Source organism: Musca autumnalis, unplaced genomic scaffold (genome assembly GCF_047663935.1).
Source record: "Musca autumnalis isolate F117 unplaced genomic scaffold, ASM4766393v1 scaffold_5, whole genome shotgun sequence".
NCBI classification, from domain to species: Eukaryota; Metazoa; Arthropoda; class Insecta; order Diptera; family Muscidae; genus Musca; species Musca autumnalis.
In genome coordinates, this window is record NW_027412088.1 from 33,938,394 (window position 1) to 33,960,454 (window position 22,061).

General features: G+C 36.0%; 1 protein-coding gene across 2 annotated transcripts; it reads right to left on the reverse strand.

Annotated features, from left to right (window-relative positions):
- Positions 1–1,223: 1,223 nt before the first annotated feature.
- Positions 1,224–21,656, reverse strand: Or59a (Odorant receptor 59a). Of its 2 annotated transcripts, XM_073988332.1 has the most exons (4): positions 21,352–21,656; positions 13,603–13,828; positions 12,709–13,534; positions 1,224–1,815 (listed from the first exon to the last, which is right to left on the reverse strand). In XM_073988332.1, exons 3-4 carry the CDS (start codon positions 13,452–13,454, stop codon positions 1,404–1,406), a joined length of 1,158 nt encoding a protein of 385 aa, XP_073844433.1. In that variant the 5' UTR covers positions 13,455–13,534; positions 13,603–13,828; positions 21,352–21,656; the 3' UTR covers positions 1,224–1,403. The 2 variants fall into 2 exon arrangements, with proteins under 2 accessions (XP_073844433.1, XP_073844432.1); XM_073988331.1 differs by lacking the exons at positions 13,603–13,828; positions 21,352–21,656 and having other exon boundaries at positions 12,709–13,574.
- Positions 21,657–22,061: the final 405 nt, after the last annotated feature.

Sequence of the window (22,061 nt, forward strand, 5' to 3'; positions counted from 1 at the left end):
CATTAATGACCAGAACAAAACGTATCCAGCTCCTGCCCACTGATTTCAGCCAGCTACCCTCCTGTAGCCAGCTCTCTGCTTATATTCATTACCATAATACCACTTAGAGATCATTATCAAACTTGGAGTTTGTAGCAGAACCAGATTAATAAAAATACAAAAACTAATATATTTGACGTAGCAAACTACAACAACAACCATGTAAATATAACAGCTATGCATAAATTTGGAATTTTTATATGATAGACTACTTTGAAAATGTCTAACATGTTACATCTTGAGGTGTCCACTAATGCCCTGACTTATAATAAATCCTAAACTCATGATAATTATTTTAAAACACCCTCATGAGGCTGAGTGCAGTTTAAGGGCTATTCGAGGATTTTACCGTAGGTAATACTTGCGGTCCTTTTTATAGCCATATAATGTTCTTCGTGGGAAACGAGTTCATACTTCCTGAAATAATGAAGAATAACCATAAAAAATCCAACTTTGACCAACTAAAATGGCTGGCTGGCACTATAACTATCGGAAGGATTGGCTCCGAATATTTGTTCCAGTTTTAAGAGGGACCATGTACTTTCATTCCTTCAGGTACCACCTCCGTATAAAGTCAACAATTTCCTGCTCTTAATCCAGTTTAAGGACACTTCTCAATTTGTGTTTTAATATTAATAGCGGGTAGTAGTTGTTGGTTATGCCTACAGCACAATATATATCTTTTCTAGGGGAAACCAATACATCTTTACATATGCGCCGAAAACTTCCAAAACTTAGTTTGTCATAAACAAAAATGCTATTTATTTTTAAAATCACGAATTTGTTCATATGACATTTAGATCCGCCACTTCTGTTATGGTTTTTTTGTAGTGTCACAGGACGAGTGCTTCTTTTTAATTGCTTTTTGTTTATTGGTCAGTTACGTATTTACATTTAATTTTTTTTTTTACAAAATGCCATGCAAAAGCGAATTGTTATCATATTGCCAGTATCGAGATGATACTTCGTGGAAATTGTAATTGACTGTCATTAATCTGCTCTGCTCTGATCTTCAATTTCAGTTAAATAAGCAAAAAAGCATTTCAATGAAAATATCACACTGTGCAACATTACCAACTGTCCAACACTTCAGCAATGGACAAAATATCAAATTAAATATTTAACATCATATCGTAAATTCTCTAAAATGCTGCAACAACAATTTAGGTGAGAAAAATCATTCATTTGAAACAAATTCCAACATTCCAAATTCCAATCCCTAAGGGAGGGTGCTATTTATTTATTCATTTGAGTGCCCTTTAAAGTTTTAAAACACAAACACAACGACACAAATAAGATACTTGATATAAATTATAACATTTCAAAGCCATGAATTTCAATTCCAAAACACTTGGCAGGCAACTTCACTTCATTGTCATTACAACGGCAAAAAGTGAATATGTCGCTTTGCAGGTTTTAAAGAACGTATCCAAGTGTATGGGAAATATACCACCCGCCATTGCCACAGTCTCCCGCAACGAACGTTCGGTAAATATCATCATGTGACGTTTGAAACTATGCGATTGTCCAATCCAATTGCACGAAAAGACGGCATAATGCAGCTTCTCGAAGTACAAAACAAAATCACTGCCATAATAACAGGTGGGGAACAGCTGTATTCCCATTCCCAGAATATAGATGACATAATATATTCTGTCAAAGAGATCGGTGACAAAGAATAGCAAAGCCACAATGGCAACACAATTATTTACAACCGAAACGAAAAATTGTATAAACATTGCATACGATATGATATCTTGTATGGTATTGTAGAGTCTGGAAGAGAGAGCGAAAAGGAGAAACAATTAAATGGAATTAGTTTGCGGATTATTACAAAAATATTATTAAATTGATGGTTTTACTAAAAAAATAAAAATAAATTAATAAAATAAAATAAAACAAAATAAAACCAGTAAAAAAAGGATCATAGTCGGTCGGGGCCGACTATATGATACCCTACACCACTGTGAATATGAAAAATATAAGATATATATATGGCGAAAAACAAAAATGTTTTACAATCGATGACTCCGAGTTTCACCCATTCAGAATTCGCGAACTGTTAACATATTCTATATAGTATGATATACATTCTTTAAAATTAAGTGTTTTAGGAGGGATCCCATAATATCGACCATTAAAATTAATTTACGTGGAAGCTGTGTTGGCATCAATGTAGAAAAATAGGTCAAAATGGGTTGAAGCCAACAAGTTTTTTTATGCTCCCTTCCGATTTCTGGCTTAACCTTACATTTTATAGACATATGCCCCTAGAAAGACTCAAAGAATACTTCATGGGCAATATGATACTAGTATATCATTTTTCGATATATCCACTGCATCCACCTAAAATTGATGCTGACATTTTGAAGCCGGATTTTCGGGGTTTTTGATTTTTTTTAATAATTTGGACGCGCAACAAGATAATATTCAAAACTAATAATAGGATTATAAAACTCTGATATTACGTCGTTTAATGCATATCTCATGAGTGTGATCCTTACAGCATCCTAGTAAAAATGAAAATCAAGAAAGAGAAAAAAAGTATAGCTAAAAAGTGGCCAATAAGCAGCAAACATAATTACAGTACAATAAGCAAGGTACATGTCGAGTTTCAATATTGCAACCAAACACCATAGAAGTCATTTAATAGACTTTCATAGACTCAATAAAAAGCGGGAAAATTGTTGTTACATAGCAAACGTTCATGGAAGACAAAAGAAACTCAAGCAATAAGCACAAACATTGTAAGCAAGTCTATATTTCAGGTTGAGAAGTAATATGATTCAGCACTTTAAGCCGAAAAGCATTATTGGAATGTGAAAAAACTCTCACATCAAAAGTAGAGTTGTATATTCTAGGTATAAAAAGTTGTGTATTCCTCTGTGAAGAAATAAAGCTAAACATGTTAGCCAATGAAGCAGGTGTAACAGTCTTAATTATTTTGTGAAAAGTGCACAACAGCTTACAATTGAGAAATTCCTCGAAATCAACACCCAAAAAACTCTCAACATAACTAGATATATGTTCACGACATCTTACACCAAAGACAAACCGGACAACAGAGTTGACAATACGTCTGAGCCTCAATAAATTTCGTTCTACAGTACCAGAAAACACATCTAAGCCATAATTGATACACGGCATGAGTAGAGCTGAAGCTAGTCTTCGTTTGACCCATGGAGGAAGGTATACATTAATAGAATACAATCTGCGAATGTGAAATTCGAATGAAAGCTTATCATCTATAATAATTCCAAGGATTTTATGGGAAACTACGAAGCTGATCCGATTCTGATCTAGAAAAATATTGATGTCATTAGCTTGACTTCCAAAGCCAAACTTAATTGCTTTTGTCTTCCCCGGGTTGATCAAAAGAGCATTTTCAGAGCACCATAGACTAAATCTACCAAGACAACAATTAATTTCATTCTCGAAGGTACCAACAGACGCTCTAGCATCGCGGAAAAGCAGGAAAACATCATCCGCAAACAACAACGGTGTGCAATGTGCATCGTTAAAGCAATCAGCAATGCTGTAAACGTAAAGGACGAACAACAAGGGTCCCATTATAGACCCCTGGGGAACACCACACGTTCGGGAAAGCAACGTAGAATACTCTCCATTATAGTACACAAATTGCGATCTATCACTCAAGTAAGACATCATTAGCTTGCAAGCATTAACGGAAAAATTAAACTCATTTCTAAGTTTACGAATCAATACGTGGTAAGAAACAGAATCAAATGCCTTGGTAAGGTCTAAGGATACAACTATAGTGTTCATGTTAGCATTAGCATTATTTCTAGTAGTACTGTGATTTCTACGAAAGGCAAACTGACCATTATACATATACCTGCTTACATGTAACATTATTTGATCCTTCATAATGTGCTCACACACTTTAGACAACACAGGGAGAATTGAAATAGGTCTGAGATCGTCGTAGAACAATGCGAGCTTTTTTCCACTGTAAAGGAAAGACGGAAAGGTGATAATGAAATTTATTAAGTCTAAAATATAATCAGATATATAGGGAAAAACTAGTTTTAAGAAATCCAGTGGTATTTCATCAACTCCAATAGATTTGGATTTTATTTTACTAAGTGCTATGACAATATCGTCGACGTAAACGCAGCTGAATGAAAAACCAGTATCAGACCCATCAAATTCAGGGAAATCAATACCTAGAGTTTGAGAATTGTTACCAACAAACGCAGCATTCAAAACATTAACATCAATATCAAAAGCAATATCATCTCCACCAAGACATCCTGATCCATTGAATCCATTGCATTGAATTTCTTGGAATAAAACTTTCTGCGCTCACGCCGAATAACAGACTTCGCCTTATTACGATACCTACAAAAGACTTTTCAAGACTCACGACTCTTGTTACACTGATAGGCTCCAAAAGCTAAGTCACGCATAGAGTGAGCAAAAGTCATAGAGTTAGATTTGAGCCAGTTTTCGTTAGAATGTATCCTTCTACGAACCAAAGGAACAAACTCAAATAAGTCCATTATAAGGGAATTTGTGATAGAACATTTACATTTACAAGTGCCATTCAATTTCCTTTGTACCCCGCGTGAATTTAGTTTTTTTACGCGACGGATCTAATGAGCCCATCCGCGATCGAATCCATCCACTAAAACCGCGAATGTAAATACCCTGAAAATAGGAAAATCAGCAAAAATTTATTTTGACAAATCCGCGTACTAATCCGCGATTTTCTTTAATTTTTTTACGTAAATGGAATCCTTTATACGCGATTACAATATTTGTGAAAACGCGTGTCATAAATTACAGAGATTCGCGAGTAATATGGGTTTTTTTACCAAAAATAAAATGCGGAGGCACATCCGCGGTTCTCGAAGAATCTGTTTGAAATATGTGTATACAGACGTATGATGGGTGCTACTGAAACCGGATGCGCAGCAAAATTGTATGCAAATTGGGCGATTTTTACCCACTTTAATGTTTTTTGCATTGTGTGATGACATCGAAATATGCATAGATATTGAAAGAAATTGTTTCGCTCTATCCAAAAACGGATGCGCATCAACTGCTTTTAACTAATTCGCGAATAATATTCTTTTTAATTTCCACATTTTTTTAATGATTGTAATTTCAATATTACTCTTAATTTCCTATCCTTATAAGTTATCACAGTAAGCAAATAAGCTTTCACGATGGTAAACCATATTTCTTGATGAAGTTTTAGCAGTACACATTAATTATTGTATGGGATTTTAGCGAAATAGTTGGAGAACTCCCAATTTTTTTTTTCTAATTTTTCGAATCAAACCAAAAAATATATTTGCAACAATATTTTCCAACAATAACTTTTTCTCTTTTGTTTTTGCTATAATATGCAATTTATGTACCCAATCTCTAGAATCCGCATATATTTTTTAATTTATTTTTGAGGGTTTGTACGGACTCTGGGACAGGATAATTTGGATTTTCTTCAAATTTTTTGTATTATTTGTTGATTTTCCGCGAAAATAATAATAAATTTAATAACTATTTAAACATCTACGAATAGATATGGAATGCTGTTAACGATTTATGCATACATTTTCTCATAACAACAAATAAGATATTTTTAAATATTTTTTCTTTATGTGAGATAAAAACCGCTATAACTTTTGTGCGCATCGTCCAATTTTGTGAACGCGAACAGATTTGACCAGAACCAGAATTTTTTCTTAACCTCTATGCCAAAAATTGTAGATGTGCTCGCAAAATTTTTTTTTAATTTTTTTTTTCGAATGGAATTGCAAAGGATTTTTGGTTTTCGCCATATGCATATCAATTTGAACTAATTTCTATACGGTACACTTATTACTAGACAAAATTCCGTCACACATTCCAAATTTCATCAAAATTTGACAGATCGGGCGAAAACATATATGGGAGCTATATCCAAATCTGAACCGATTTTCACCAAAAGCAATAGCGTTCTTCCTATGGCTAAACAAATTATATTACCAAATTTTCACCGGAATCGGACAAAAATGCGACCTGTACGTTGCGAACAAAAATACATGGACAGACGGACGGACATGCATAAATCGACTCAGAAAGTGATTATATGTATATCCCCAAAAGGAACTATGGGTCTATTTCGTTTCCTTTTGCATGTTACATACAAATGCACAAAGACATAATACCCCTTACCACAGTGTGGTGTAGGTATAATAATAAAATAAAAAAAAAAAATAAATTAAAATGAAATGAAATAAAGTAAAATACAATAAAATAAAATAATTATTTCTCTTCCGAGTTGAGCTGTTAGACCTAAGAGCCTTAACGTTCTGAGCCACCATCAACTTGTCAAAACTTTACTTACTTACTTAGTTGGCCCATTACAGAACATTTGTTCCATAGACCGAACTAAGAAAAGATCTCCATTCCTCTCTGTTTTTCGCTTGACATTTTGGAATACCGCGCCTTTTCATTTCTTCATCCACTTGTATGCTCCATCGAAGCTTAGGCCTGCCGATTCTGCGTGCACCGCCATGTGGCATGTATTCATACGCCTTTTTAGCGGGTTCATCATCGCTCATTCTCATGATATGGCCTAGCCAACGCAATCGTTGCATCTCGATACGTTTAACTATATGCATGTCTTTGTATAGCTTATATAGCTCGTGGTTCATACGACGTCGATATTCACCGTCAACGCAAATCGGCCCGTAGATCTTGGTGTAAATTGTGCCATTTCTTTTGACATTTGCATTTCGTGTTACCTTTTCCAGCAAAATGTTGAATAGGTCACACGAAAGGCTGTCCCCTTGTCTGAAACCTCTTTTGGTACAAAATTCTTCGGAGAGGTTCTTTCCAATTTTAACTGAGGACCTAGTATCAGTTAAAGTCATCTTACAAAGCCGGATGAGCTTTGCGGGGATACCAAATTCAGACATTGCGTGGAATACCTTTGATCGGAGGGGACTGTCGAATGCTGCTTTAACAAACAAAAACATTGTTCCACAACATCCCATACGGGACAAGGGAGACTTCTCTCATATCAATGAGTGCACCCCGATTCATATTAGCTCAATGATATGGGACCTACTGTTTATCGCCGAGTCCGAACGGCGTGTCTTAAGACACCATTTGTGGAGAAGTTTTTCAAGGCAGAAATACTCAGGAAATGTCGCCAACATTACTGAGGGGTATTTTGCCACCGTTGAAAAATGTTTGATGTTGCCTGGCCGAGGAATCGAACCACCGACCTTCTGCGTGCAAGGCGGGCGTGCATACCATTGCACCACGCTGGCACCCAAATGCCCGAATGCTGCTTTATAATCGACAAAAAGGTGAAATGTGTCGATCTGCATCTCTTGGGTCTTCTCTAGGATTTGCCGCAGGGTAAATATCTGGTCAATGGTGGACTTGCCAGGTCTAAAGCCACATTGGTATGGTCCAATTATTTCGTTGACAATTGGCTTTAGTCGTTCGCACAATATCTCTGACACTATCTTATAGGCAATAGGGAGAAGACTTATGCCCCTATAGTTGGAGCATACAGTCTTATCTCCTTTCTTGTAGACGGGACATAGGATGCTCAGGTTCCAATCGTCGGGTACGCGTTCTTCCTGCCAGATGGTGCTAACTAGCTGATGCATACACCTTATCAGCGCGTCGCCTCCGGTTTTAAACAGCTCGGCTGGTAAGCCATCGGCTCCTGCTGCTTTATTATTCTTCAGCCGGTTGATTGCTGTTTTTACCTAATCTTGGCCGGGCGATATACATTCTATACCATCTTCTGGGATTGGATCTTTGGTATCATCGTCTTCGCTATTATTGGATACCAGCAGATTGGAGAAATGTTCCTTCCATATCCTGAGTACGCTATCTGTATCTGTTACCAGATTACCTTGCTGGTCTCTACAGGAGGATGTGCCTGTACCAAAGCCATCTGTTCGATGTTTCACTCTTTGGTAGAATTTTCGGACTTCATTCTGGCTCCTGTACATCTCGATTTTTTCACACTCCCGCTTTTCCATTTCTCTCTTTTTCTTGCGGAAAAGACGTTTCTCTTCTCTCCTTTTCTCCCAATATCTCTCTCGTGCGCTACGCGTTGCTACTGATTGTAAAGTAGCTCTATATGCCGCATTTTTCTCTTCGGTAGCAGCACGACACTCCTGGTCATACCATGAATTCTGTTTTTGCGGATGTTTGCATAGAGTGGGCAATATGTTGCCATTGTGTTGTTATGTTATCGGGACAAGGAGTGCTCGCGTTAAGCAATTGGGCTAGTTGAGTGGAATATGCTGTGGCTATCTGTTGTGTTTGCAGCCTATCGATGTCCAACTTCCGCGTTGTGTCTGTTCGTGCTTTATTTGCAACGTTTAGACGAGTACGTACCTTTGCTACAACAAGGTAGTGGTCCGAATCAATGTTTGCGCCTCGGAACGATCGTACATCCAACACGCTGGATGAATGTCTTCCATCTATTACAACATGATCAATTTGATTACTTGTTCTTTGATCTGGAGACAGCCAGGTGACCTTATGAATATTGAGATGATTAAATCTGGTACTGCTAACTACCATGTTTTTTGCCGCTGCAAAGTCTATCAGCCTCATACCATTGTCAGATGTTTCGCTGTGGAGACTGAATTTCCGGACTGTTGGGCCAAAGATATTCTCCTTTCCAATTTTGGCATTAAAATCGCCTAGAATGATTTTAATGTCATGGGCAGGGCAACGGTCATATGTTTCTTCTAAGCGCTCGTAAAATATATCTTTGGTCTGTTCGTCCTTTTCTTCAGTGGGAGCATGAGCGCAAATAAAGCTGATGTTGAAGAATTTAGCTTTTATTCGAATTGCAGCAAGTCTTTCATTCACTGGGGTGAAGCTGGATAGCAAATGTTTTAGTCTCCGACTAACTATGAATCCGCAACCAAACTCATGCTTTACGTCATGGCAGCTATAATACAGTGCGTCACCTTTAGGTGTTGTTGTGACGCCTTTCCCAATCCATCGTATTTCCTGTATGGCAGTAATATCGGCCTTGTACTTTTCAAGTACGTCTGCCAATGCGAAGACTGCAAGAGTGCGAACATTCCAGGTGCAGATTCGCAGATCATGGTCCTTAAAACGTTTGCGGGGTTCGTCAACTTTAGAGGGGTTTGTTTTTCTTTTCTTTTGTTTTTCGTAGTAGGATGTTTTTTCTAGGGGAGGGTTACTAACCCGACGCCCAAACCCAAGTTTTTAACGTTCTTATGGGTGAACGCGCGGCACATGTTAGCTCACTACCTTTAACGGGTGTTAAAGGCAGTTCCCCAGGTGACACCACGGGGAGGTCAGTGTCCACTTGAGATGAAAGAGGGACCAAGATAAATCCTGGGCTTTGCCATGTTAAAGCCGGTCAAGACCGTTGCTTGGTATCATTCATCCCCTACGTCAAAACTTTAGTAGACAATAATTGATGATCAAACAATCTTCTGATATAGAAGAGTAATTACTACTAGTAATGACGTAGGAATAAAAGTTACCATAGCATTTGTAAACATTGAAAAATGGGATTACCAAGCAGGACTTTAGGGAAAGTTTGGAGTTTCAATTGACTGACATAATTTCGCATATGCATTTATCTAATGAAGTGCGATATATATACTAGTTACCAAGCTTTGTCTGCCACAAAAACAACATCCTAATACGCCTGAAGATCGGCTTAACCACCCGTAAAACGTAGCGTAATGGTTGGATGCGTGGGACTTCGGTAGACTCCTAATTTTCCAATGTATCTCTTATGGCTAACAGCTCAACTCGAAACAGAATTAATTAAATATCACTATTTATGACCTTCGCCTTAATAAGGTAAAATTATAAAATAAAATAAAATGAAATAAAATAAAAAAACTGAAAATACTTTATCATCCCATTTGATGTGACTGCAAAAGAAGGCATCAATATGTATGGAACCTGTTTGGGATATTTAAATGCTAATGTGGTCACATATTTATAAGTATGGATTTGACCAACAACAATGCCTAGTGGTCCGATAGCTATCGAGAGGTGTGACTTCCAAAATTAGATCAAATGCCTAGATGATATATGTCAGTCCATGCCTACAGTTACGAGGGCGGTTCGGAAACTTCTTAGCCTATCAATGAAAGAGAATAGTTAGTTTTTCAAAATTATTTTTATTTTTCAATATAATCTCCTGAAACTTGAATACACTTAGTCCAACGCTTTTCTAGCAATTCTATCCCTTGATTAAAATAGTTTTCCTCAAGGTCTTCAAAATAGTGGTTTACAACTGTAATTGCATCTTCATTTGTGGTAAAACACTTGTCAGCAAGGAATTTTTTTAGATTTGGGAACAAGTAAAAGTCTCTGGGAGCTAAATCAGGAGAATAAGGTGGGTGGTCAAGCAACTCGTACTTTAATTCGTTGATTCTAGCCATTGTTAAAACACTCTTGTGCGCTGGTGCGTTGCCTTGATGAAAAATTATTTTTTTGTGTTGTAAGCCAGGACGTTTTTCTCGAATTTGTACATTTAATTGATCCAAAAGGTTGCAATAGTACTCTGAATTTATTGTTTTACCCTTTTGCAGATAGTCAATCAATAAAATACCTTTGAAGTCCCAAAAAACCGTTGCCATAACCTTACCAGCCGATTGAATTGTTTTTGCCTTCTTTGGGGCACTTCCTCCAGCTTCAGTCCATTGTTTGGATTGTTCTTTTGTCTCTGGAGTATAGTGGTCGATCCATGTCTCATCAACAGTTATGAAACGACGATTAAAATCCATGAAATGTTCATTCTCATGCGTTTTTGATCACCTGTTAACACATGCGGCACCCATCTTGCAGAAAGCTTTTTCATCTGTAGTTCTTCATGCAAAATTAAATGGACTCGATCATTTGAGATGCCCATAATATTAGCAATTTCACGCACTTTAATTCGTCGATCGTTTAATACCATACCATGCACTTTGGCTAAAATTTCTGTTGTTGTTGCTGTTTTTGGACTCCACTACGTGGTTCATCTTCAATGCTTGTACGGCCACGTTTGAATTCAGCAACCCAATTTTTTACTGTTGCATATGAAGGAGCACTTTCACCTAACACATTCACCATATCGTTATGAATTTCTTGTCCCGATAAACCTTTTTTATGTAAATATTTAATGACAGCACGCATTTCTAATTTTTCCATTGTACAAAAATTGCGGATGCGTCTTTTTTGAACACCTGTTTCTATATGAAGGAGTTGCCAGATCGAAACAAAATTTAACATGTGTTCATAATAGAGATGGAAGTTTCCAAAACACTTAACTTTTTTTCTGTTTATACCGCGCTTTTTGTGCTATGCTAAGAAGTTTCCGAACTGCCCTCGTAACTCCTCAATAAAAGCTAAACACTTTTGTGCCACTTTTCGGATCTTCTTCCAGTTTTAATAGCATATAGCATATTTTTCCTGGGAGAACTAATCTTTCCGATTTTTATATTATGTTTGTTTTTCTGTTACAAATGTAATAATTGAGGTGGAACGCTATATTTTTGAACAACAGTTTAGTTTTTTCCATAAGTAGTTCAAGCTCGAAGATGGCATAGTTCCATTTTGGTATATAACGGAACCCCTTAATTTTCGGTAATAGCATTATTTTTTAACCAAACTACCTGTAATTTAAAATTTGAGGTTCCCAGTATTTCCATATTTCCACCAAAAATTATCTACATTGATCCTTGTTTTGGTACAGCCCCCATATAAAGGTACCTCGATATTTTGGGGATTTTAGCTAAAATTTTGGACCGAACTACCTGTAATTTCACAAAATTCCAAGTGGTCACAAAACATCTCCATTAAAAATAGTCAACATAGGTCCATGTTTTTGGTATAGGCCCCATAAAACGATACATCTCGATTTTCGGTATTTTGTAGATTTTAACTACATTTTTTGGCCGAACTAACTGTAATGTAATGAGGTTCCCAGTGGTCACAAACTATCGCCACCAAAAATTGCCATCACAGGTCCATGTGTTAGTATAGCCTCCATATAAAGGTACCTCCCGATTTTCTGCATTTTGTGGATTTTAGCTACATTTTTTTGACCAAACTACCTGTAGTTATACATTTGAGGTTCCCAGTGGTCACAAAATGTCTCTACAAAAAATTAATAACATAGATAAATTTTTTGGTATAGCCCCCCTTTATAGGGGTACCTCCGGATTTTCGATAGTTTGCGTATTTTAGCTAAACAATTTACCGAACTACCCGTAATTTCATAGTTAAGATTCCAAGTGGTCACAAACATCTCCATTAAAAATAGTAAACATAGGTCCATGTTTTTGGTATAGGCCCCATAAAACGATACCTCCCGATTTCGGTATTTTGTGGATTTTAACAAATTTTTTTGGCCGAACTAACTGTAATGTAACAAGTGTATATCCTATTTTCGATATTTTGCGAATTTTTTCTACATTTTTGGTCTGAACTACCTGTAATTTAGCATTTGCGGATCCCAGTAATCAAAAAATATCTCCGCCAAAATTTGTGGACAGGAGACAAAACCAATATTTTATGGTGAAGGGTATAACAAGTTCGCCCCGGACGAACTTATCGTATTTTTACTCGCTTGAACTTTATTCATGTAGACTGTTTATGATACCTATTTTATCTTTAAAAATTTTCTATTGCCGCTATACTTACTCATACAAATTCATTTGATCCAAAACACAACGATTCAACTCCTCTTCATCTTTCGCCAAGGTCGCTTGTCGCTTACCAACTGCGTCATAACCAATTCTTGCCGTTCGCATATACAACAACTCTATGTGAGCCGATAAAATACACAGGGCTTTCGGCGAAAAACTATCATTACAAAATGTTTGCATCATTTGAAAGAAAATACAAATCGATTGGTAGACAATAGCCGCAGCATAATACCAATATGACGCACGCCAATCAAACGGTAACCATCCCGAATAGAATAACCGATGTTCAGAGCCAAAGAGAAAAGCCCCCAACACCGACACGCCAACACTAACATATACCACAATATAGAGGCGTTGAATATTCAAAATCCTTAGACGTACTTGTTGGTGAAAATTCTGTAATTCCTGTCGATGCTTAACCCGTGCATCTAAAGTTCTGAGCAGGGCATGCATTTCTAGGATTTTTTTCATTTTAATGGCAATAATTAGGAATTTGATTGAGGCTCCAATACTTGTCACAGTGATGGAGATGCTATCGAAAAACATTGTTTTATTTTCACTTAGAAATATGCCCACGAACAGATGAATGGGAAAAGAACAAGTAGCCACGAGATTAACTAAAATGGCCCAACAAACGTAAAAGTTAGACATTTTTCGATCTTTGGCCAATAGCCCTAAGCCCAGTAGCTTCCAACAGATCCAATTTATGTTGAAAAATTCATTGCTGTTGACTTCCGACATTTTGGTGTTAATTGTTATTCGTTCCGTAGTAAAATTCCGATTTATTTGTTGAATGTTTTTTGAGCTGTTGTCCGATGATACTATTTTAAAATTGTTGCATGTCATTGATTTTATAGTTTTTTTTAATGATGTTTAATTGGACACTTACCTCAAGCTGTAGCATATGAGACATTCTCATAGGAAAATATGATATTCCGTTTGGGGAGTTGGATTTGGTATCAGTAGCACATTGCATACACACACAGTGGAATCTTAACACGAACGCACAGCGATTCAGAATTGCATTATCTTGGCCAAAATTTACAATATCTTGGCATCAGCGACTCCTAATTTAATGTGGAATTCGATAGGATACATAGGGGAATTGAGGAAAGCTAAAAGAATGAGGTCAAAATATTGAAAGGTATAGGCGCGACTATGCCTAAAAAGGACTATTTGCTTTCTATATAGGAAAATATGTGATTTTTGAAAATTTTCGGAGAAAGAGATATCAATTTCACGGAAAGTATTACCAACTTTGTTCTTAGGCAGGTAATAATGTGTTCTTTAGGAAGCGGGTAAAAAATTAGCATGCGTGAGGAAAATACCGAGCAGTGGTCTTCATCGACTGAATCGACCAAATTTCTCCTAGTTTTCGAAATAAATATTGAACAAAACAAAAAATATTATATTATTGGATACATTTTGGAAATTATGAGAAATTTAGTTAAAGGTTTTTTTATGCGTTTTTTCACATTCAACCATTAGGCATTTGTTAATATTATTCACCGAAAAGGATCAATAGAAATCCGTTGTGAAAAAAATAAGTTAAGCCCGTGTAACTTGAAAATCTTCGAATTCAAATTTTTCTCTGCATTTACGAATTTTTGCATCAGAACGCTTAAATATTTTTTGTTCAACTCATGTAGGACAGAGTCATTCATCGTCATTTTTTGCGAAAAATTTACTCTGTCTCAAGGTCAAAACTGCCTGGAGGATTGGATATTTGGTTTTACCTCCGGAGAATGAAAGTCAACAACAACAAGGCAAGCAACAACGATGTGAGAGTAATGGGGCTAGCAGTAGCAGCAAAAGGTTTAGAAACTCGAACACGCCAACATCATCGTTAAACAACAACAATGAAAACAACGATGTCGAAGACTTAAAGTCTGGTTTGACTAGCCTAGAGATCTGCATAGAGCAATTACCCAGCAAACATTTGGTAAGCACCTGTCATTACTAGGTGCATTACCAAGTAATGAGTTCTCATTACACTCCGCATTATCAGGTAGTGCATATACAATGGTTTACACATAACTACTTACTCCCTCACTTACTACTTACTTACTAAGGAATAAGTACGGTGGCACAGAGCTAGTGTGTCCGACTACAAATCCTAGGTTTGTGTGTTCACCGTTCGGCATGGAAGTTTTTTGTTGACAAAATTACGAAGAAAAGTTGATGTACATGGATGTTTTTAAACAACCCTTACTATTTGTAAGAGTGGCGTAGTGTGTAGTGTGTTTGGCTAGAAATCAGAAGTTCATGTGTTCGACACCAGCAGGGAGCGGAATAAAAGAAAAAGAAACAAAAAATAATTGGAGTGTTGAATTTGAATATAATTTCACCACAATTGCGCTTTTTAGCTTTTTTTGACTACTGGTAAGTGCTTAAATATGTACTTAAAAACATATTTAAGGAAGTACTTCCTTCCTATGACATCCCCATGTAAAAATAATGACTTTTACGGTCAATCAGTAAGTAGTTACAACTGCAAAAAATTTACTGAATAAAGTCATTATTAGGTAATGACTTTTTTTGCTGGGTAACGACGAGTATCACTGCTATGAGTGCGAAACTCGAACAAAACAGTGAAAAAATCGAACAACACACAACGGAGATGAATAAAAGCACATCAACACTCACAACACAAATTAGAGACCTAAAAACAAGAGATAATGAAAAAAGGGAACAGAAAGCTAAATCTAAAAATTGAGAGACTTGAGCAAAACCTAATAGATAGAAATATCGAAATAAGCAACATACCCAAAATGAATGTCGATGTGAACGATGCGCAGTGGTCCCACTTGTATGGGAAGGTGCGACAAAAATATTTATAATCGTCGGATCAATCTGTTTTTTTCAGTATATGCTAAAAATAAGTTAAAAATACTTTGCCCACAAAATCATCAGTACAGGTCTAGTTTTTCCTATAGCCATGTAGCGGTATCACCCGATTTCAGGTATTTTGAAGCTTTAATCTACATTTTCGGCACTAATTGGCTGTACTTTGGTATTTGGGGTTCCCAGTGGTCAGAAACCTTCTGCACCAAAAATTGTGGTCTTAGGTTCAGGTTTCGGTATAGCTCTCATATTACGATACCTCCAGATTTCTGGTATTTTGAAGATTTTATCAACATTTCGGCCAGAATTGGTTGTAAATTGCCATTTGGAGGTTCTCAATGATCAGAAACCTTCTGCGCCAAAAATTGTGGTCTTAGGTCCAGCTTTCGGCCTTCATATAACGGTACCTCCCTATTTCAGTTATTTTGAGGTTTTTATCTACATTTTCGGTTCGAATTGGTGTAATTTGCTATTTGGAGTTCTTACTGGTCAAAAAACGTCTCCGACTGGTATCGTGGACGGGAAAGGAAACAAATTATTCCATTTGAGGTCAGAATATTTCATAATAATATTCGGTGCGACCGAACTTTACATTTTTACTTGTTTTCTCATATTATATGTAGCATCATACATACATATATCAAAAATATACAAATGTAAAAAAATACACTCATAAGTAGATCATAAAACAAAAATTTCTAAATCTTTAAAGAAAAAAAAAATCAAAACAAACAATTAAAACACAAAACAAAGAAGAAACTGAGAATACAGTATTACGGCATATTCACTGAAACGACCAGAAGCATCGTTAGTATTTTTAATGTCACACATGGAAATGCAAATATATGCAGCTGGAACCAAAATTTTTTGTAAAATTGACAATTAAATGTTTACAAGAAATTATAAAGATCCAAATTGTCAACGTTTATTAGTGGTTTCGAGTGATGCAATTATTTTTGGTTTATTATTTGGGATAGTAAATACATTCCGGTTTTATTGGCCGTAAATAATGATAAAATGCCTTTTATGTGGTTGTATTATATATTCTGTCATATTCCAGTACCACGAGTCAGAATCAACGGTATATACGTGATCAAGAATACCCAAAGCGCAGTGTTAAATCTGCCATGTTTCGTGGTTCAAAACATGGATTAGAACTATTTTTTCAGTAAGAAATGCGGTGTCGTTCTTTGGATGCTATGCCGAAAGGTGGAGCTTCGCCGAACATTTTTGGCAAGAAATGTTTGTACCTCGACTGAAGACCTAGATCAAAATTGCATATATTTCTATTGCTCAATGTGCTTAAAACCAACAAAATATCGAAAATATGACGGAGGCGTACTTATAGTTAGAAATGATTTAGAAGAAGTGTACCTTCCTGCAACATACAAAAATACGATAGCATAAACGCATAAGCTCCATACAAAGCCTTGAATGGATAGACAACGCCTTCATATCTCCCATATATATGCATTAAAATATTTTTAAGAATAAAGCTAATATAATTATAGCCTTGCTTCATATTTTACCACAGTCGGGGTAGCGAAGCGCACCGGGTTTCTTCTTCTTTATTTGCCTATTCGTTTTTCGAATTTTGGCGATCAATGCAATTATATACATACATATTACATCTGTTACATTATAAATTTCATTTTGGTGCTTATAAATTTCTTTTTATCTCAGCAAATGACTCTCTGTTTCGGCTTTCGCTGAGAAGATTCCCAACATCTTGGATACCAGTCCACTCCTGTATGTTATTAATCCATATCATTTCTTTTCTTCCTCTAGTGGGTCTTCCTTCAATTTTTGTTCGGATTATATTTTGGAGTAGCTTATATTTGTTGTTTCGCATTATATGACCAAGATAGCTGTTTTTCGTTTTTTTATTATATGGATTATTTCCTTTTCCTGGTGTAGCCTTTGCAGTACCTCACTGTTTGAAACAAACTGCGTCCATGGAATTTTCAATATTCTTCTGTATGTCCACATTTCAAAAGCTTCTAGTTTTTAAATATCTGTTGCCTTTAAGGTCCAAACTTCGACAGCGTATAACAGAACTGACCATACATATGTTTTCATGTATCGCAGCTTGGTTTTTATGTTTATATCATGGCTGGTAAAGATTTTCTTGTACTTGATGAATGCTTCCCTCGCCATTTCAATTCGGCATCTTATTTCGGATGAGTTATCCAGCTTGTCATTTATCACTGCACCGAGATATTTAAAGCTGTATACTCTCTCTACTGGTGTATCTTTTACTGTTAGTGTGAAAGGGGGACAGCGGTTTTCTTTGCTCACAATCATATATTTTGTTTTCTTAATATTGATTTTTAACCCATACAACTCGCTTTGTGCTACCAGCCTATTTAAGAGATATTGAAGGCCTGACATACTGTCAGCTAAGATTGTTGTGTCGTCTGCATATCTTATATTGTTGATGAAAGCGCCATTTACAAATATTCCTTTCTGAACATCTTTAAATGATTCCTGAAATATTTTTTCGGAGTATACATTGAATAGTAAAGGTGACAATATACATCCTTGCCTAACACCTTTAGATATTATTATATCTTCAGTTATCTCTCCTTCAACATCAACCTGTGCGGTCTGTTGCCAATATAAACTTTTTATGCAGCGAATTTCCTTTTCTTCGATACCAATAGATGCAAGGATTTCTACAAGTTTATCGTGTTTGACTGTATCAAATGCTTTTTCATAGTCTATAAAGCAAATATAAACGTCTTTTTGAGCATTTTTACATTTTTGAAAAAGAACTTCAATTGAAAAAAGCGCCTCACGTGTTCCCATTCCTTCTTTAAAGCCGAATTGAGAGAATCCCATAACATTTTCACATCTTTTATATATCCTGCCATGAATTATCTTGAGAACAATTTTAAGGGTATGGCTCATAAGACTAATTAGTCTATAATCGTTGCATGCTTTTGGATGTCCTTTTTTAGGAATAGCTATGAACGTAGATTTTAGCCAGTCCTGTGGATATTTACCGGTTTCATATCGACACCTCCAAATAATAGTATGCTAAGTCTAAAAAGTGAGTTTTGCAGGAGAAGCTCTCAAAGTGTGGAATTTTTTTTGAACTTCAGTACTATGCTAAGTCAATATTTGTTTATAACTTCTGTTCGGATTGACCGATCATTACCAAAATTTTACAGAATTTAAGTTAAAGGACGTTCGACACCTCCAAATAATAGTTTGCTAATTCTGAACAGTGAGTTTTGCAGGACAAGCTCTGAAAGTTTGGAAATTTCTTTGACCTTCAGTACTATGCTAAGTACATATTTGTTTATAACTTCTGTTCGGATTGTCCGATTATTACCAAAATTTGACAGAATTTAAGTTAAAGGACGTTAAATATAAAAATGTAAAGAACTTGAAAACATGCTAAGTCGACTTAGCATACTATTGTTTGGAGGCGTCGATATATGCAATTAAAAAGCCTTACAAGTATGTTGATATTATCGCCTTCAATCAGTTTAAGAATTTCGGATGGGATTTCATCTGGACCACATGCTTTCTTCATTTTTAAAGATTTAATAGCAGCTTCAGTTTCGTGTTTAGTTATCGGAGTTCCTACTTGTGGCTCGGGTTCCATTATGTCGTAGTTTGATCTGTTTTCATCTGTATAAAGAGAGGTTATGTAATTCTGCCATATAGCTTTTTTCTCCGTAATATCAAAAACAGCTTCATTGTTGCTGTTGTATAGAACTTTTGGCAGTGATTTACGATATATTCCCGCTGTTTCCTTAATTTTTTTGTGGAGATTAAAAACGTCATGAAGTTCTTGTAATCTTTCGATCTCCTGGTATTGTTTGTTAAGATTGTCATTTTTCGCTGCTCTGATTGCAGATTGTACTTCTTTATTTAATTCATGATATAATTCGTAGTTGGAATTCTTATATTTTCGACGTTCTTCCATTAGGCCCAGTATTTCTGTAGTCATCCATTCATTCTTCCGTTTTCTTGGATTGCTTCCTAAATTATTATCTGCTATTGATTTTAGCGATTGTTTTACCGACTTCCATATGCTTTCACTGTCCATTCCTTCAATTTTACTAAATTCTTGCCCTATGAGGGCTTTTATTTCTGTTTTTATTGATGGCTCATCAAGTTTCTCAACGTTAATTCTCTTACGTATTTTTTTCTTCATGTTTGTCCTTAGCTTTGTTTGTAGCTTTGTCATCAGTAATACATGATCGGATGGGACGTCTGCTCCTGGATACGTAGAGGTTTTTGTTACAAAAGAAGAATAGCGTTTGTTAATTAATATATAATCGATTTGATTCCTCACTATGTGTGTTGGTCTATCCTGGGGTGACTTCCAGGTATACAGTCTTCTAGGGGGAAGGGAGAACATTGTGTTTGTAATTTTCATGTTATGTTCCTGGCAGAATTGGATCATTCTGCTGCCTCTTTCATTCCTCTCTCCTAGGCCATGTTTTCCCGTAATCCCGGGCACTATATCTTGGCCCACTTTAGCATTAAAGTCGCCTTGAACTATTGTTATTTCATGGTGTTTAGTCATGTTCATTAAGTATTTAATATCTTCGTAAAACTCTTCGACATCTTCTTTGCTTTTATCAGCGGTAGGTGCATATACTTGTATAATATTAATTTTTAGTGGTCTTGCTTCCAATTGTATAAGCATTGTTCTATCAGATTTGGGTTTAGCTAGTAAATAAATAAAACAAAGTAAATAATAACTGAAAATACTTTATCATCCAACTTGAACTGACTGCAAAAGAATGCATTCTAGATGCTAATGTGATCACATATTAATAAGTATGGATTTGACCAACAACAGTAACTGGTGGTAATCGGAAGATCTAACTCCCAAAATGATATGCATCAAGTGTCTAGATGATATGCCAGTCCATGTCTTCAGTTACCTCCTCAATAAAAGTTAAATATTTTTGCGTTTAAATGTGGATCTTCTTCCAATTTTAATAACGCGCAGTCCTTCTGATCTCGTTTACAGGAATATATTTTACCTGGGAGAACAAATCTTCTCGATTTTACCCTCTACCTACTACGGAGGGTATATTATGTTTGTTTTTCCGTTTTCAGCGCTATCACGTCCGCAATAAGTGAGCTGGCATGCTATATTTTTGCACCAGAGTTTTTTTCATAGGCAGATCAAGTTCTAAGGTGGGCTATATCGGCTCATGTTTTGGTAAAGTCCCATGTAACTGTACCTCTCAATTTTCGGTAATATGTGGATTTTAGCTATATTTTTTACCGAACGACCTGTCATTTAACATTTGAGGCTCCCAGTGATCACAAAATATCTCCATCAAAAATTATCAACATATGTCAATGTTTTGGTATAGCTTATATAATGGTACCTCTGGATTTTTGATATTTTACGTATTTTAGCTAATTTTTTTTTAATGAACTACCTGTAATTCCACCCTTGACGTTCCAAGTGGTCACAAAACATCTCCATTAAAAGTCGTCAACATAGGTCCATGTTTTTGGTATAGGCCCCATAAAACGATACCTACCGATTTTCGCTATTTTTAGTGGATTTTAACTACATTTTTTGGCCGAACTAACTGTAATGTGACATTTGAGGTTCCCAGTGGTTGCAGTGTGTTCGTATAGCCCCCTAATTTTTTTTCACATTTGAGGTTCCTATTGGTCACAAAATATCTCCGCCTAAATTTGTGTACAGGAAACAGAACTTAACGTTTTTTACTCATTTGAACTTTATTCGTGTAGACTGTTTATGATACCTGTTTTATGTTACAACAATTTATTTTGTTACTATACTTACTCATACAAATTCATTTGATCCAAAACACAACGATTTAACTCCTCTTCATTTTCCGCCAAGGTCGCTTGTCGCTTACCAACTGCGTCATAACCAATTCTTGCCGTTCGCATATACAACAACTCTATGTGAGCCGATAAAATACACAGGACTTTCGGTGAAAAACTATCATTACAAAATGTTTGCATCATTTGAAAGAATATACAAAACGATTGATAGACAATAGCAGCGGCATAATACAAATATGACGCACGCCAATCAAACGGTAACCATCCCGAATAGAATAAACGATGTTCTGAGCCAAAGAGTGGTGTCTTAAGAAACGCCGTTCGGCATAATCTAGGTCCAAACTTGGTTAAAGGTAATGAGCTAACATATATCGCACGCTCTCCTATAGAAAGGATATAAATTTCAGTTGGGCTTGTGGTAAGTAATACACCTCTATGGAAAAATAAAGCAAAAGTAAAACAAGTAAGAAAGTATTAGCAAGCTTTGCTGATGGAGATATAACCTCAGCCACTGACATAAAAAAACAAAACCAAACACAATAATTATGCCGTATATAAAATATATTGATTGATTTAAAATCAGTATGTACCGTAATGTGGGGCTATACCAAATCATTGACATATACCAAACATTTCTAGGGTGCCGTGACATAACTCCCAACGGACATAACTCCCAAATTTGTTGGGAGCTATGTCCGTTTTTAA